The 17,617-nt window shown below is 42.2% G+C and overlaps 1 protein-coding gene across 10 annotated transcripts in view; it reads right to left on the bottom strand.

Moving 5' to 3' along the window:
- MITF (melanogenesis associated transcription factor) overlaps positions 1 to 17,617 on the bottom strand; it is a 139,397-nt gene that overhangs the window by 59,145 nt on the left and 62,635 nt on the right. For all 10 annotated transcript variants that reach the window (XM_019504773.1, XM_019504771.1, XM_019504770.1 and 7 more), the window contains exon 2: positions 13,834 to 14,080. In XM_019504773.1, coding sequence (XP_019360318.1) covers positions 13,834 to 14,031 — 198 coding nt within the window. In that variant the 5' untranslated portion in view covers positions 14,032 to 14,080. The remainder of the gene's footprint in view (positions 1 to 13,833; positions 14,081 to 17,617) is intronic.

Here is a 17,617-nt window from a genome sequence, read left to right on the forward strand (position 1 = left end):
TACTAGGTCCCTTCCGACCCTTAATCTATGAATTTATGATTCTATTTAGCCATTTTATTTGCATCATCCGCCTCAAACAATTTAGAAACAACTGGATGGGAGCAGGCTGTACATGACTCATTAGGCACAGAGTGTAGAGACCGGGGATACAGCCTGGAAAAAGCTTTCAATCCTAGTTGCAAATGCCACTCCTACTCCAAACACGTTCACGTTACTGTCCAAAAGCTGCAGCGCCTTTACCAATTCTGGTAGGAATTTCATCATCAAAATGCACTTGGCATGAGAGCGTGCCAATCAGTAAACAAATTAATCTACAGTTTAAAGCATGCTTTAATGTGCTTTTAACCAATGCCGGTGGCTTGTGATGCATTGCATAGTGCTTACCCAAAGCAAGATGGTAGGTACATGAAATGATTTTAAGATTAAAAAGCCAAAACTATGAGCATGCACCTGCAAAGTGATTGATGAGGCTTTCTTTTTTGGAATGAGTCCCTAAGGGACAGCCAAACAGAAGTCAGCAGACAAGTTCCTTATGCCCTCTTGCTTGTGCTCACAGAAGCCTGGGATTAAATAGCTTTATAATCAATCCTGACTAATCCAAATATCTAGAGATCAAAAGGCTAGAAAGCAACTCGCAGCATGGAAGCCAACAAGACCCTAAACAATGGGCGTAAATACAGAAGCTTTGTTTTATATCAGGAATGGATTAAAAAGATAGATATTCTCATTTTCCTTCATTCTTACCATCATCCCACCCTGGTGAGTTTGTCTGGGTAACAATCTTAAATAGAAACTTCTGTGAACTCTCTACTGATGCCAACAAATGCCTTTGTGACACAGCAGAATACTGATTGACCTCTACTGTCTTTACTATCCCTTGTATTTGGCAGGCAGCAAAAAATAAATATTTAAGTAAATAAAAATCACATCTCCTGTTCCTCTCTTTCCTGAAACTACAAAGAAAGGATCCAACTCAAAACATAGGCAAAAGGAAGGCTCTGTTACACAAATTTATTTGAACTCCCGGAAATCGTATGGCCATCTGTTGCAAGTTTAATAAAGTACAATGCTAGAGTTGTACCAAGTGTTCCTATTTGTTCCATATGCAACTTTGGGGGGGGGGAACCCCCACAAGGCATGGTTTAATAGGCTACTATTTAAATGGAAGCTGCTGATTAAAACTTCAACTTTTTCCATCTACAGGAAGAAATAATCTGCATCCAAAAGTTTTAGAAGAAATAGTTGAGGAGCTATATGCCATTAATGTTAACATGGCTTAGAACAGTGAAGCTCCCAGAACAAGGGGGTGGGGAAAAGATAACATTGTGCCAATATCCTAAAAGGGTTAACAGTATGACCTGGGCAACTTGACTTTGAGCCTGAAATGGCTGATAACACAGAATTATATAGTTGTGTAATTAAAACCAAATCAATGGTTTTATGGATTATAAAATTTGTGGGATCACAATTCTGTTAGCAAATGCAACAATGTTGACATAATATACTCCTATTTGACTCTATGGCTTAATATTTCACAACATCACAAAAAACTTAGAATTATAGCAAGTCAATGTAGCATAGTAAATTTACAATTTCAAAACAATTGTAATAGACAATCCTCAGCCAAGTGGATATTTCTAAAAGGGACCCCACTGGGACAGTTCTCAGCCATTCAATAACATTATCAAGGACCTGCAAGAAGACAGGAAAACTCAAATGGGAAATCATCACAGAAACAGAAGCTAGTAGAGCAATGGTTCTAATAGACAATCTGGGTTTCAGGATGTTAACCTACATTTAACCTCCTATTTTTAATATAGCCAAAAGTAAAGCTACACATCTACATTCTCAGCTTCAAGATCACGATTATGCAATGAGCAACAATTCTGGAAAACCAGATTCAAAAAGGATTTCCAGGGTCAATGTAGGTAACTAACTGGACATGAACTCTGCGTGTGACGATGCAGCCAAGAACCAACGCGACCCTTGGAAGTGCCAGCAAGGGAATACTGGGAAGAAGCAGGGAAACACCGGTACCAAGGCCATTAGTGGAAAACCATATCCAGTTCAGTTACGTGGACTCAAAGTGTATGTTGAGATCTGGGATGAAGTGTATCATCAATTTAACAAACACCTGTGAAGGACTATGGGTTTCCAGTGATATCTGTGTATTAACTATGTTCAAGTTGTTATGACATGTGACTCAGTTTACTTTAGCCTGTGCACAGAGAATGAAGGATTAAGTACCTCCAGACAAGATGAACATTTAGCATCCACAGTGCTGAATGGCTTTCTCGGCAGAAAAAGGCCAGAAGCCCAACACCCAAAATGCAGAGGAGATGCACAACAGTGGGAGAGCATGCTGGCAATGAGAGGCTGAGACAGAGAACTGGAGAAGCTTTGGGGAGCTTCAAAGACTGGAAAAGAAATAGCTGAGGATCTTTGGGGGTCCTCAGGGATGTACTGGTTGGACTGGGGAATAAAGGGACAGGCTGCTTGACCCCTTTGGAGGGGACAGAGAACCCCTGGCTGAGTGGTCTTTGCTCCAATGAACGCCTTTAACTAAAGGGACTGTATGCTTGGTCACCCCTAGAGTAGGTGAAGTCCCTCTCTCAAGAGAGAAAAATGGATGCTCAGATCTTAAGCCATGGCCATGGAAAACCAGGGTGGATGATGGACCAAAAGGCTGGGGTCTCAAAGTGGGAAGGAGCTCAGACTCCCTCCCCCTTGCTCTACAAGCAAAGCCTGGACTGGCTTCAAGAGGTACTCTCAGCGCACAGACAAGACCCCAGCAGCACCAAGCAAGCAGCTTCTGGGACAACTTTATGGCTGTAATTACAGAATATCAAACTTAATGAGTAGGATTAAATTAGGCAGCTCAATTTTACTGTCTTCATCCCATTTAGAAAGATTAGAAAGAGTCTTCCAATCTGCCCAAGTTGTAGGGACCCTAAGATTCAACCTAAAAAAGGGAGTTAAAAATGGCTGCAAGGAACCAAATGCTGCCATATACAGGCTTTTCCATTGACGGGACCAGGAGTGAGACTCAGGACACCTGGGTTCCACTCCAACTCAACCCCAAATCTTGACCTTTTACCTAAGCCCTTTCACAGAAGAGGACAATAGATGTCAGTGTTGCCCTTCAAGGAGGGCTGTGAATCTTCAGATTCAGCAAGTGCTGCAGGGATGGGGTATTTGGACAGAAACAAACAAAATAAGTCATTACTTCCTCATTGCGTGGCTATAAACTTCCATTAAGTTAATCAGATGCATCTGGCGTAAGACTCACTATTTACAGAGCAAGGCAGAGCCACAAGATTGATATAATCGCTGCTACCCCATTTCCAAACAGAAGGTTAAAAAAGAGAAAGCAACCATTACCTCAACCTGCTTCCTACTCCTCCTCTGAAGTATTCAGAAAAATTCCATCAAGCCGCACTTAATTAATACAGTCTGACGGATACCTCTCCAGCATCTTGGATTTCACTCTCCCCTCTGCCCCATACCTCTCAGTGTTGGATACCAGAAAGCACAATTTAAAAGAAAAAAAAAAGCCACAAAACCAACAAAAATGAAAATGCAATAATTAGTCACCAAGGTTGGGGAGGGGTTGGGGGGGGAAGAAAAAGAGGGAAATCTGAACTTGTTCATCAGAAACAGCACACGAAGAAACACCAGGGCACGTCACAGACATAGCATAATATTAGTTTTGTTTAAGGAGCCAAGTTATGGACTTGGAACTTGTTGATAATGACCCAGCAGGCATTATTTTAAATCAACTGGTTTTATTAAATGAGCCAGAAATGAGAGAGGCAGGGCTAATTACCAACATTCCTTGATGAATTACCTAGTGGTGTGTGGTAAATCTCTGTGCGTCTTTGTCTTTATCTTTATCCCCAAATTTATCCCTTACTTATTTCTCAAAAGGTTAAAGGACACCAGGCTAATTAACGCGCCAATCAAATGGCAGACAATCATTCAAGGTAAGGTTCAGTTTTTACACTTTCAGGCATTTGCATCTCCGCCTGGTACTTCTTAATCTATTCTTTCTTTTTTTTAAAATGTATTACTGTTAGGCAGGGGAGGAAAAAAGAGCTAATCTTGTCACAGTCAGGCAAGTTGAAGTTGCCATGCTGTGCTGGGCAAAATACTACATATTTGTAATTTAGCCAATAAGAAATTCCTTAAGCCTCTCCTGAATGGCAGGAATGTCTGTAGCTTGTCACTTTTAATTCACTCGCTATGCAGGTTCAGCATCTAAAAAAATAAAGCTTCCAAATCAACACCACCACCGAAGCAAGAGAACGCGACTGAAAACGTACCAGGCCTTAAAGGACTTGCCCAAAGCCTTAAGTTAGATATTTTAAAATGCATCCCTACATTAAATTTGTAGGAATCAGGTGGCTCTGTCTACAACTTAATGACTCATTGCCAAAGAATTAGAAAATTACCTGCTGCCAATATTTTAGTGTCTGTCTGGGTGTTGATGTCTTTGGGCTCCCTCTTTAGCAGGAATTAACGCAAAGCTGACACTAGGGCTAGGAACAGAAGTTACACATAAACTGGTATAAGTGGTCAAAAACCCGCTCAAATCTGTAATGCAACAGAAGTTCAGTGCACATAAACTGCTTTCAAAGTGGGTGAAAGTAGTTTAAGATAAACCTGGATGGAGGTAGTATCAGACTTAACTGATTTAGGTCAAACCAGTTTATTGAACTTCTGTCCCAGATCCTCTCCACATGCAAGTTACCTCAGTCCCCCAGCACCCCAGGATGCTTTGCACCTCCCCCCACAAACCTCTCCTCCTCATACAGGGTGGGCAGGCCCAAGGTGTCTGCTCCAGCTGAGCAAGAAGATGTGCTCTAGTACCCCCTGGCTTCTGGCCTGGGCCACTGCAGGCATGTAGCTGCATTTCCAAATCAAAAATGAACGTCTGTTCACTTGCTTACCAGTTCAATCTACACTGTTTAGAATAACCTGTGAAGACTGAATCGATTCAGCCTGGGCTTTTTGGCTCTCTGTATTTCTGCCTAGCTGAAGTCAGGAACCATCTTCTGAACAGATCGAAGGACAAAGCATCGTTCTAAAGCCTGACCTGGCCCAATGCAGTGCACCAGTTGAAACATGTTCAACTCATCTCTCCTCACAGGCAGCAAATGCAATGTTTGCTAATGAGAGCCAGAAAGAAGGAAGCGTTGGGTCCTGAAGTGTTTCAAACCCAGGTTCTGGAAGCTACCTCTAAGTTGGGGTAAAGCTGTTCAGCAAGGGCTGGGGAATCAGGCACCTACTGCTGACTCCATCAGCCACAATTCAGCACTGAAGGTCAGGCCACTTGCATGTACCCACAAAGGTTTGGGTGCACTCATTCAGATACTGTTTAAGAAACATCTCGGGAAAATCTTGCTCTGATGAAATTGAAGTGCCTTTTCTTGCAGTTTAGAGGCTTCCTGTACTCTGTTCATTTCATGGATCCTTTCCTTGAGGCTCTTCTCTTTGTGCCCTTTCTGTATGCCTTGAACTTCCTCTTTCATCTCCTCCAGCACACAGGATGCTAGATGCTCAACCGCACATTGCTCCTTTCCTGTTGCTCCCTGGGATGTCTGCACTTATGATCTTTTCCAGTTAGTCAGAAGTTCCCTACATCAATGTTGGAACACTTGCAGAAGAGGAAGACTGGCAATGAGCACTTTAAAGACATGCAGATTTTTTTTTTTTTTTGCTCAGACAGAGAAGTGCAGCAAGAGTTTAGGCATTAGGCATTAACTGGATGCCAACTGGATTAAAGGCTCATTGCAGTCACTCTCAGCCTCTTTCGTTAATGGACTATGGAATCTCTCCAATGCTTCTAAAATCCACAACTAGAGGACACTTCCAAGCCTGAGAGGGGAGGCGTTCTCTCTTCCAGAGCAACGAAACAAGATAAACCCCATCACTACTTCTTAAACATCTCGTGCCTCTAACTCAAGTGACTTCCAATGACATAAAACAAAATTGGGCCAGAGCCATCCTGGTCTCCCCAAATGACCTGTTGTCAGGCACAGAAATTACCTTAGAAATGTATTAACACCAAGAGGCCGCTTAACCCTAGAACCTACACAGATTTTTGCCTTCCAGAGGACTATGTAAGCCTGCGTAAATACTATATACAGTATTAGCCTAGACTAATACTATATAATATATATATATTCACTTTTCTTCACTCTTGCTCTCATATATACACACAGACATATACACACATACATGAGAGCAAGAGCGAAGAAAAGTGAAAGAGCAAGAGAGAGAAAGAAAGAGTGAGGTCTGCCCTCTTTTCTGCTGGATGTTATTTTAGGATGAACAGGTAAAATTGGCACTGCATGGGCGTACTGTAAAGTCCCACCTGATCCCCAGCACAGGTGTGATCACACTTGGTTCACATCTCCATTTACGATACAATGTCAGAGAGAAAACAGTGCAATTTATCATGCACCTTCACCCGCCTCAACGGCTCTGCCCACTGAACCACTTCTCTCAGGGCTTACTGCAAAATCTTAACCCCTCGGCAGCATCAAGAAGCCCACCCACCAGCCTCTTCAAAACTGGCACTCTCTTACCAGCACATAAGGTCAGTACTTTGCCTCTACCACATGTCCACCAACTCCCAGGCCAGGTACAGACATTACACTTTCACTTTCATATTAACTACAACTACTGCTTAAGGTATCGCATACAAAAAAGCTGGCGTTACAGTTCAGCTGCCCAAAGCCAGCTTGTAAACAGACAAGAAAGCCACCAACTAGTACATCAATGACAGGACACCCTACTAAATACCAAATTAGAAAAAGTCATTGTTCCTGTTTAAGATTAGAAAATAGATCTTTAACATACGGAACTGGATCAGGTGAACTCTAAATCTTCTTTCTGCATAGATACACCGACTTGTAAAAATCAGTAGAAAAAGGGCTATGAAGAGCACATAGTACTCCATCGCAGTAGGGCATGATGGCAAGAGCAGCCAGCATCTATTTCGGTAATTTATCATCCAAAAAAGAAGGCATTTCCAAAGACGGAAAAACCTGGTTCCCGATGCTGTGCAAGTTCTGAATGCAAGACAATGAAAAGAAGAGCATGAAACAGGCTTAAAAGTAATAATGCTGCGTTTATTTACTGTTTCAATAACATCCATGATAAGGAAAATAAACTTGCAAGACATGGAATAAGTTGTTGAGGCCGTTACATTGGGAAGAAAATGCACATTTGCAGGATCAGTAGGCCATTTGAGTTTTCACGTCTCTTTAGGAGTTCGTGTTCAGCTGTTCACGCAGGGATGCAGAACAGTCGTACAATGCTCAACACATTATTCTATTGTGATTAAAAAGCAACCAATACTTTAAAGACTTCAAGGGCAGGCAAAACTAAAACCAAACAGATAAAGCAAGGAGAGCTGCAAGCCAAAGAGTGGCCCCAGAGGGCTGATCTACACAAGTTGCTCTCTGAAAAGAAGGAAAAGACCTACTCCATCCTGCTGTCTTCTGTCCTTATGTGCAGAGTGCAGGAAAGCATTATAAAAACTCTCTACTTGGGACAATAATATACAGCAGTGACAGGTGTTATAAAGTAATAGAAAAAGTTATCGCCTCGCTAGCAACTCATTTAGCAGCAACAGGAAAAGAGGAAAGGCCTTTGGCTAAGTACACAACTGCATTTTGGGGTTTACTCTCTTTTTGGCAGAGGAGAGCTGGTGCTGCCCAGAAGCCAAAGGCAGGAATATATATAGTCTCAAACTTGTCTTATTTTGCACACTGCCAAAGTAGGAACCTGTTTTGTTCACATCCTCTGAAGTAAGGGAACAGTTTGTTCCACCTCCCCAGGGATCAGGATAAGGGAATTAACAACATGAAAGAAGGGGGGAAACTTATTTCATCACCCAATAGCTGGGCAAGATGTTTTTGTTTTATTACCAGGAAGATGTTTGTTCAATGCTCAGAAGGCGATCTGAACTACTGTATAAGCAAGTCAGTAAAGTGATTAAAGCCCTGGGCAGAGGGACTCCACGCAGCAAAGAAAGCCAGAGACCGAACACAGTTTGAGCGGTCTGTATGCTGCATACAGAGCAAAGAGTGACGTAGGCAGCTGGACAGTGGAGAAGATCCACTCTCAACTCCTCAGGAAGAACAGTGTAGCAAAGATTCCCATGCATGTTATTCATGAGATTTAACAAAAGAATCTTGCATTAGAAAAAAAAGGAGATAACACCTAGAGTCGGTCATAGCAGCAGAGTTCACAGTAGCTTCTGCCAGCGTGGTCGGGGAACTGCAAACATGTTTCCCCCAATGAAAAGAGAACATGTTGGATCCAGTTTCAAATGATACCTGGACCATATGACTTGATATGATGGATTAAGACCATCTGGGTCACCCTACTTCTCACCTACCTCAGACCTTAGCATCAGTAGGTGCAATTCACTCACTAAATAGAGAGCCGTTATTTTTGGACAATATGAATATTTAGCCTTACTAATAGAGGTGCACTGATATAAAAAAAAAAAAAAAAAAAAAAAAAAAAAAAAAAAAAAAAAATCAGTCCATATTGTATCAGCACCAATAAAAGGAAAATTGGCATCATTGGCAATCACCGTTTTTTGGCCAATGTTGCTGATCTTGTCACCGATAAATGTCGCATGCATGCACACAGCCACTGCTACGCAAATCCCCACGGGAGGCATGGGGGGCATGTGCCCCCTGGATTTGTGCATGGGGAGAGGGTAGGCTGTGCGCTACAGGCTTGGGGCCGGGAGCTGCACCAGTCTCTTCCTGGCAGGAGGGCTGAGCCGGGGCTGCCCCTTGGGGCAGGATGTGCAGCAGTGGCACTGGGAAGGGGGCTACAGCAAATTTTGGGGTGGCCATAGCCCACCACACAGCCACCCCTCCTAGTGCCACTGCCACCCACCACACCCACAGCCCCAGCCCAGCCCTTCCACCAGGAAGAGGGGGGCGCAGCTCCTGGCCCCAGCCTGCCCTTGTCCCATGCAAATCCAGGGGGGCACATGCCCACCATGCCTCTCCCAGGAGTGCATGCAGTGGCAGGAGCCACCCCCCCCAACCCTCCTGGATAAGCCGTCTGCAGCCCTGTCCCATGCCCTGCCCTGGCTGGGCAGCACCTGCTTCTGCCCCTGCCCCAGCCCCACTCCCTCCCTCACCATGGGGGCCTCAATCTGCCCTCCCGCACATATTTGCCAGCCAGATACTACTCTCCAAGCTGCTGAGATGCATAAACTGGCAATCAGATCGGTATCCGCCAATATGGCTGGTTAATAATTGGCCATTTGTATTGACCCATAAAATCTTTATCAGTGCACCCCTACTTTCTAACTCACGTTACAGTAATCCAACATGGGAAACCCAACGGGTTTCAAAAAATTTTAAAAAGTGCTTAAAAAAAAAAAAGAGGCCGAAATCTTTTTGGCAAGACCCACTGGTATCCTTGGAAAACTGAGCAAGATAAAAGTTGGGAAGAGCTGATGTTAACAGTCAATACCCATAACCCACACCAGCCTGCTACAATCATCTCAAGTTTATCTATGCTGTAGGTTTTATCCAAAAATTTTAAAAATGGCACAAAATTTAACTTCACACACCTTAAATTCTTATGCATTTCATGGTTTGGAAATTTGGTATCCAGAAGGCAACTCAGGAACTGAATGAAACATGGGGTAGACAAAATATTCAGCAAGACGACAAAGACCGTACACGGCAAACCAGCACCAAGGGCTATTCAGCTGCATAGTGACCATTCCCATCATATACCTGTCATTTACCTTTCAATATTTTAGGGGGAGAAGCAAAAGTGGTGGCCTAGAAATAAAGGCATCTTTGAGGAAAGGAAGTCGTGCATTGGGAAGAGTTAATTTAAGTGACAGGGTCCACCCAGAGACATTGGAGTCGGACTCAATGACCTACTAAGGTCCCTTCTAACCCTAACGTCCATGAATCTATTAGTGATTTTTGCTGTGATCTAGAAACCAAGAGCTTAACATTTATTCTTTAAAAGCAGGACAACAGGGGAGGAATCAAAATAGGGATTTACCAGCTGTGTTACAGACCCAAAGCAAGTATATGCAGGGTCTTGATTCAATGTCCTGGAGTGCAATCTGAGTTCACCTGGAACAAGGTCATTGCACAGGGAAGATTATAATTTACTAAGCGTTAGCTTTTGAATATTTGTAAGGTTATTCATGTGAGCCTTTCTGCTACAGAGACTTCTGCTAGAGACCAGAGGAAATACTTGAGAGAGAGAAATCACAACTTTGCATCTAATAATAATAATACACCTGGATGTAAGAAACTGCTATTTTTAACTAAAAACATAAAGTGCTGATACTCAAATCAACCAAAATAGTTTGAAACCATTTTAAGAGAAGCTAGATGTACTTACAAAACAATGTTAATTCTCCTAAGTAAGAAGCATCATGCTTTAAAACTGGATTCTGATCCAATATTAACATATGGAATTTAGGGCCTTGGAAACCCTCCAACAATCAACACTTTTGAAATTATTTTGTCTTACGTCAGAAGTACAGCTTATCTTATTTTTTTTCCAGCTACTTAAGTTAGTCTAATAAAAGATATCAGATTCACCCAAAGAACCTTGTCAGCTTATCTGAAGTACTTTGCATCCGTCTCCAACTTAGTTTGTGATATTTCCAGTGTCTGCTCCCAGTTTCATTGTAAGGTAGCAGGAAGTGGTGAAACCTAAAGCAACCTCCTGTGAAATTAATTTAGGGTTTGCAGAGGCACCATGGGATACCACAGCAAATCCTACTATTGCTCCTGGATCCAAACCCATATTGTTGCAGCTGCATTCTCTCCCCGCCCAGGAACAATCAATTAATTATTCTTCACAAATACCAATATTAATTCCAACACATTACCTACTACGCTAAATTGTCTTCCTACCTCAGAGAAGCCTTACAATTATGAGTCCACACTCAGGTACCCAGATCATATTAGCTATGAATGGTGTAGTGCATCTTATATAAAACTCTGAAGAGTATGCAACTTTGTGAGAGGAGCTAAACAGGCATTATTCTGCCAATGCTGTAATAATCCCTTTTGTAATATTGTGTTTTTTCAGAAAAGTGTATTGGCCTTTTAAATACCACTAAAAGGTCTTGAAGCCCAGACCATCTGGATGATAAAATTACCTATTGTAATATCCTACTCACCTAATTAAAAAACTTCTGCCCAGTCCTTATGGAACTTGCCTTCAACTCAAAACAGATAAAGTGTAAAATATCAGCTCTGATAAGACTGATATCTAGCAAATACTCAATATACAGAAGCCTCTCCGTTTCTGTTATCAGGTGCTGGTGTGAATTCCTCTATGGAAAAAAACCTTGCTCAAAGCAAACTGACTTCTAGGCGAAATCCAGTCTCTGCTGAAAGCCTATGGGAAATCAGTCTTCAGCAGGGCCAAGATTTCAGCTTCCATGTTTAAAAGTTTCCAGGTTCTAGATGAACAGGATTATGTAAACTGAAGCGAGAGACAGCTGAATTGGGTTCTGGCTACTTCTATACGGAAGAAAGCCAAAAAAAAAACACCCCCAAAAAAGCAACCCATACATTCTCCACTTCCATGTATAATTAGGCCACGTGCAAAGCAACACCTCACCTAGATGGATACAGAGCAAACACCAAGTTGGTTTGCTCCAATGTGCAAATCAGGCACCAGGGAATGGCATACAGGATTTCAGTCACCCCTGCCTTGGCAAGGCCTGGTACTCTCCTGCTCCACGCTTGAGAAATGCAACATGCTTCCCGGACTTCAAGCCTTGTAACACTTCCTGCTATTACGTTTCCTAAGGCTGCCGACTGCCATTTGAGCCAATGAAAAGAATGGTATGGTAACAGGACCGGAGTCCTGCCACTTTGAGTTTGCAGTATTTTCCCTTTAAAAAATAGTGAGGCTCTGCTGACTTCAGACTAATGTGGCCAACTCCCTTTCTTGGCTTAACCTAGGTTCTTCCTGGCATCTCTGCAGGACACCCGGCATTCCTCGTACCCCTCTTTGCAGTGCAAATAGCCAGGCAGAACTAAACCTTACCATTCTCAGTTTATAAAATAACCAAACACTGGCTTCCACCTGCCATCTTTCCTACCTACATCCTCTTTTACCTCTGTCATATTATAACATATGTTTGTTTATTTACACACGTATCTATATGGACTGCTCTCTCATGTGGGAAGGTAGCTACTAAACAGACAAAAATATAGCATGTTACTGATACTGCTATGATTAGCAGTCCCATATCCAACAGCACCCGACTACTAACATTCTTTCAGCAGTTAAACACTTAGGGTACAAATAAGGCAATACATTGTTGTTATAATGTTCCCCAAGATTCTTGTACACCCACAATTCATACCACGGATGAGGGAACCCCTTTAACCCCCTCCCTCCCCTAAGAAAATCCACATACATTTTAGGAAAAATCTCTCTAAGTCAGGCATTCCAGTGAGGTTTAAATATGACACAGTTTATGCAAACCTGACTGGGTATAACTACGTTGCAGTATTTCAAAAAAGCTAAATAAGTTTCTTCAAATTGCTGATTGGAAGACAAGCTGTTTTTCTTCAGTTTATTAACTTCCATGTGAAACACTGGTAGAGAAATAAAAATGGATCGTAAAAATCACTACCATTTTTCCCTTGTTCCTTTTTTTAAAAAAAAGGACATACAATTCCAAACGTACTTGATTTTTTGCATAAGCACTCCATTTTTCCTAATTCTCGCATCTTGAATGCCCAGCATCACTATAATCCATAGATAGCATCCATCAACATGAAAACCTTCACTATATTCACGTGGCATTTTAAAGTGTGTATGTTCAGCTTACTTTAGACCCAAGCAACTTTTTAAAACCAATCTGAAGATGCAGTTAATATACAACCATGGCAGCAACATATCACACACTAGAAAGAGTCTATTGTAAAGTAGCTCAATTGTATTAGTAAGTTAGTCTTTGCAGATTGACTCAAGATAGCTGCTAACCTTCACACTGTAATAAAGCCCAATGAAACAAGAAAAAAAAATATATCACACAACACAGTTACATGTAACAGATCAAACAAGTTAAAAGTATGCAACTTTTTACTGTTAGCAAAGTTTTGCTTTGATATAGCATTGTTCCCCAACCTTTACAATCACGCTCTTTTAACAAAACATTTCATTGCCGTCTTCCTTATTAGACTTACCCTGCATGTGTGAAATTTAGACAATTTCTATTCAATAGTTTTTCCACAAAATTAGCAAGCTACATATCCTTTGGTAGAAAGACACTAACAAGCTTCTACAGTTTCTAGAACAAGGAACCTAAAGCTACTAATACCAAGCAAATCATCTGAGCAAAAGGATTACAATGACTAGATGCAAAAAGCTGGAAACTCACTTGTATTGCAGATTAAGCCTGTATAAGGAGGTCTTTTGTAATGGGTTTCCACGCAGTTTAAAAAAAATGCAGTGGAAGATTAGTTTGAAATACTTTTGAATCAGGATATTTAAACACATGAAAAATAAGGGAGGGGGGAAGGATTCAAAAGAAAAAAAGGTGGGGGAGGGAAGTGTATGCATTTTGCAAACGAAGCTTTCTTCTGAAATCAAAATTTAAGACTCCCACACTTCCTTGGTCCCAATACGTTGAATTCAAACTGAAAATGAAGCCAAACCTGCAGCTTATTTGCTAAATTGGCAAAAGTGTCAGTAACTAGGTCACCAGCACATGAAGCACATTTAGACGAGTATAAGAGACGATAAAACGGAAGAGAGTCAGGAGTCCAGAGAAACATCCCCCCTACATACCTTGAGGACTTCCATTGGTACCTGAGTCGCTGGGGGCAGACTACTGGGCACGCTGACGTTGATGGCTGGTGTCTGGCTGACTGGGACTCTCTGTTGCATGAACTGGGCTGCTTGCTGCTTCTGCTGCTGCTCTCGACGCTCTTGCTCTTGCATCTGCTCACGCATGAGCTGCTGTCGTAGCAAGATTCGTGATGTCATACTGGAGGAGCTTAAGGGAGGCTTGGAAGCCCCAGGATGCTCTGAACTGCTGTAGAAAGACCAAAAAAAAAAAGACACAGACAGCTCAGTTTCCACCACTCCATTCATTATTCTTGTGTTCTGAAGTTTGCAGAATTATGCTAAGACATGGAACAAAAAACCAAAAAAACCCCCAAAACAATCAGTAACAATATGCTGATCTACTGTAGGTCCTTAGCAGGAAAATTAAGCAAAGTTATCCTGATGACATGTAAACACATTATCAATACGTATCAGGAAGAGGAGGACTATTTGTTCCAAGTTTTACAACCATTTAATGCTCACTGATGCCCAGCAGAACTACAGAGCTCCTATAATGTCATGACATGCACCACCGGGTTCTTTTAAAGAGACACCATATTTCTATCATGCTGCCAATCCTAAGTGACAGCACTTTATCACTACTCTGCCATCTAGGTTATGAGCCATTAGCTATCACTTCAAATTTCATAGGATTTTACATGAGTAATTAAACTTCAGCAAAGGGGGAAAGGGGAGGGAAAATGTGAGTCCAAATAGAGAAAGGTAGAAAACAAAGGCTGTTCCACAACACAGCCCGACATTCCCAACCATGCGTAGTCCCTCCACACTGAAGGGCAGGCTTAGACAACAGTGACTGCCGCTGGATCCGGGCAAAGTGGTGTAGTGAAAGGTATGAGATGAGTTGGGAGAAGGCCCCTGCAATGCACATTCTTCTGTAACCAGTTACCTATAAAAAAAAATTACAGCCCAATGGCTAATACAAGTATTGCACACATTTGAATGATATTGATTGCTCTAAGCCACTTCTTGGAAGCTGTAACCCCTTCTCTTAATATGCATATCATGATCTACAACAGGTGACAAGCCATTTATCAACCCCTTATATAAAGATTCCACATGGAAGTTATTGCCATGATTTTTATAAGGTCTTTCATCCGAGATGACCCCCTAAGGTGCTTAATGAACAACTGTATTTGTCGCCTACTGCAGGTATGCAACACATCATACAAACAAACGAATAACAGGTTAGACTGAAAAAAAAATGCATGAAACAGTGAAGGAAGCTTCACACCTGTAGGCAGACACTGTATATTTGTTTCTTGTCCAGGCACTTTTGCCAAGGACTGGTATACTACTAAATCCATGGCACAAAATTTTGACAGCCGGACTGGGATTTCCAAAGCACTAACTGTGCACACGCTAAAGCCAGTGATAAAGCTCCCATTGACACTTAAGCAATGCCAGTTTTAAGCCGTTACTTGACATTCGTGAAAAGCCCACTCTTCAGTTGAGATCATCTGAACATGACACGACCTTACAATTATAACTTTGGAATAAAGATGAACTTTAACACCTGTTGTATCAAACTTCTTGCCAAAAGCCAAACCCTAAAATTTCCCAACACATCTCACTGCTATACAACAACATGTTTTTTCCTACAAGATTAAAAGTTAAGCAAGTGGAGTTAATATCCTCAGAAACTAAACTGCATTAAGCCCATTAAAAATGTAGAACTTTGAATCCAAGTAGGGGGCTGGGGAGAAGTATTTAACTGGTAGCAACTACAGAAGCGTGCTTGTGTAGACTGGTTTCACTGGAGTGGCACCAATTCTGAAAGTGCCACGGACCCTTCCTTGCCCTTTAAGAAGTTCTTTAAAAAGTATGAAGAGAAGGGAGGGGGAAGAAGAAAAAAAAAAAAAAAAGAAAGACCGTCTTGCTATTTAAGGCCTGTCAGGTTAAAGCATTCCCAGAGAGACTGATCCTTTTGATAAAACAAGAGAAAAACCTTTGTGGTGAAGCTAATTCAGCTGGGGAATAAATCGCACTAATTAGCTGCTCAAGACAAGTCACTGACTGTGATACTTGCAAAAAAAAAAACTCCCAAAAAAACCTTTCAATTAACAGTGAAGTATTCTCACATCCTAAATCCAGAGTTCCCTAACTTTACTGAAGTTTAAAAGAGCTCGAGACATTCACACATTTCCAAATTGCTGAGATGTTCTATTTAAAATGGTTACTAAAAAAGTTAGGTTAGGAGTTAAAATACCCTGCGTTGGATTTCTGCAGAAAAAGCCATGCCGGGATCCATCCTGCTCCTATCGAGGCCAATGGAAATATGCCTTTATTTTAGTTGCACAGCAGCTCCTGAAAAGACGCCAAATCTGTAGGCTCGATGGCCTTGGGGCAGACCTTGCAAATACACAGTATGTCTAAAACAAACAGCCAAAAAATCCCTCCCACCCATTTTCAAAAGCTAAGGGATGAAACGAAAAAAGCTAAAGGGTGAAAATGCCAAGACGAATTGTAATACAGATGCTGTCCTGGGCATGAGCTGGCACATAGTGAGCCAACAAACAGCAACTCCATGGCTCCAGCATTTGGCTCATGGAAAGCAGGAAAGAGAAAGAGAGAAGGGGCTGTTGTCTTCGGGGGCAATTCCTTGAACAACCCTCCAAATACTGTGTTAACCCTGCCACTGCCACCTGGCTCTGCCAAGTTGAGCCCTCGCAAAGAAACATGCAGATAAGAAGTGGATGAACTGCGATCGGGTGAAGTCTGCCAGTCTTCTGGCCGTCTAGGTCTCTACGTCAGTGGACAGCCACCTCTGATGGGCAAGCAGAGTGCATTCTCCACACAGAGATCAAAGAGGGGGGGGACAAGCCTGATCTCCCATACGCCCAAACACTTAATTGGACGCCAAGTTAAGACGACAGGGGAGGTAGGCGATCCTGAACATTACAAAATATTCTGGCCATCCTCAAAGCTAAAGAGAAGCCAGAAACAGTTTTAGGAGTAGTAGATTTTAGCAAGCAAGGAAGACACGACGCTCAGTTACTCATGCGCAAAACAGCTTCGTACTACGGGGAACCAAAACAGTTGCTCCCAAAACCAGAGTCCTGTCACTGGGCAGACTGTGGAGCTCAAACCAAATGAAAGTCTGGGCTGCAGCAGTTTTCTGTTCTGGTCTGGTTACCTTCCCCAGGCATGAGCAACTTCTTGAAGTGGGTTTTATTTAAGCTAAAATATTCCATGCCAAGTCAGAGTCCAAAGATTTCTACTTTAATTTGGCAAGAGAAGAGTATGAATTTGGGAAGAGAAGTGAACCAACTGATGCTGCTCACATTTGCTGTAGTGAGAGTCCTGCTGTCCTCTCGCATAACCAGAAGTAAATCAAATCTAGACTTCAAAATGGGCCAAGGGGAGGAGGGAATGCAGCAGTCTTTGCCAAGAGCAACACAAGAAGCTAGGACTAGTAAAGATGCATCAGCCTCATCAGGAAGATGGTACTTCTGCAGTACAATATCTAGTTGCTTCTCAATGCTAACCCTTAGTGCCACCAGGTGGAAAAGGGCCTTTTATTGACCCAAAGTAGGAACCTGCTTAGCTCACAAGACTACAGGCAAAGCAGCCCAGGTTAAAAAACACATTTTCTTAGAAAGTCAAAATTCAAGCAAGTAAGAATTAAAATTAAAGAAAGAGGGAGCCCTGTTTTAGCTAGCAAGGTTTGGGGCTGCAGGAACCAAGATCTGCCAGGTGTGTGTGTGTGTGGGGGGGGGGGGGGGGG

Source organism: Gavialis gangeticus, unplaced genomic scaffold (genome assembly GCF_001723915.1).
Source record: "Gavialis gangeticus isolate Ggan-Ray unplaced genomic scaffold, GavGan_comp1, whole genome shotgun sequence".
NCBI classification, from domain to species: domain Eukaryota; kingdom Metazoa; phylum Chordata; order Crocodylia; family Gavialidae; genus Gavialis; species Gavialis gangeticus.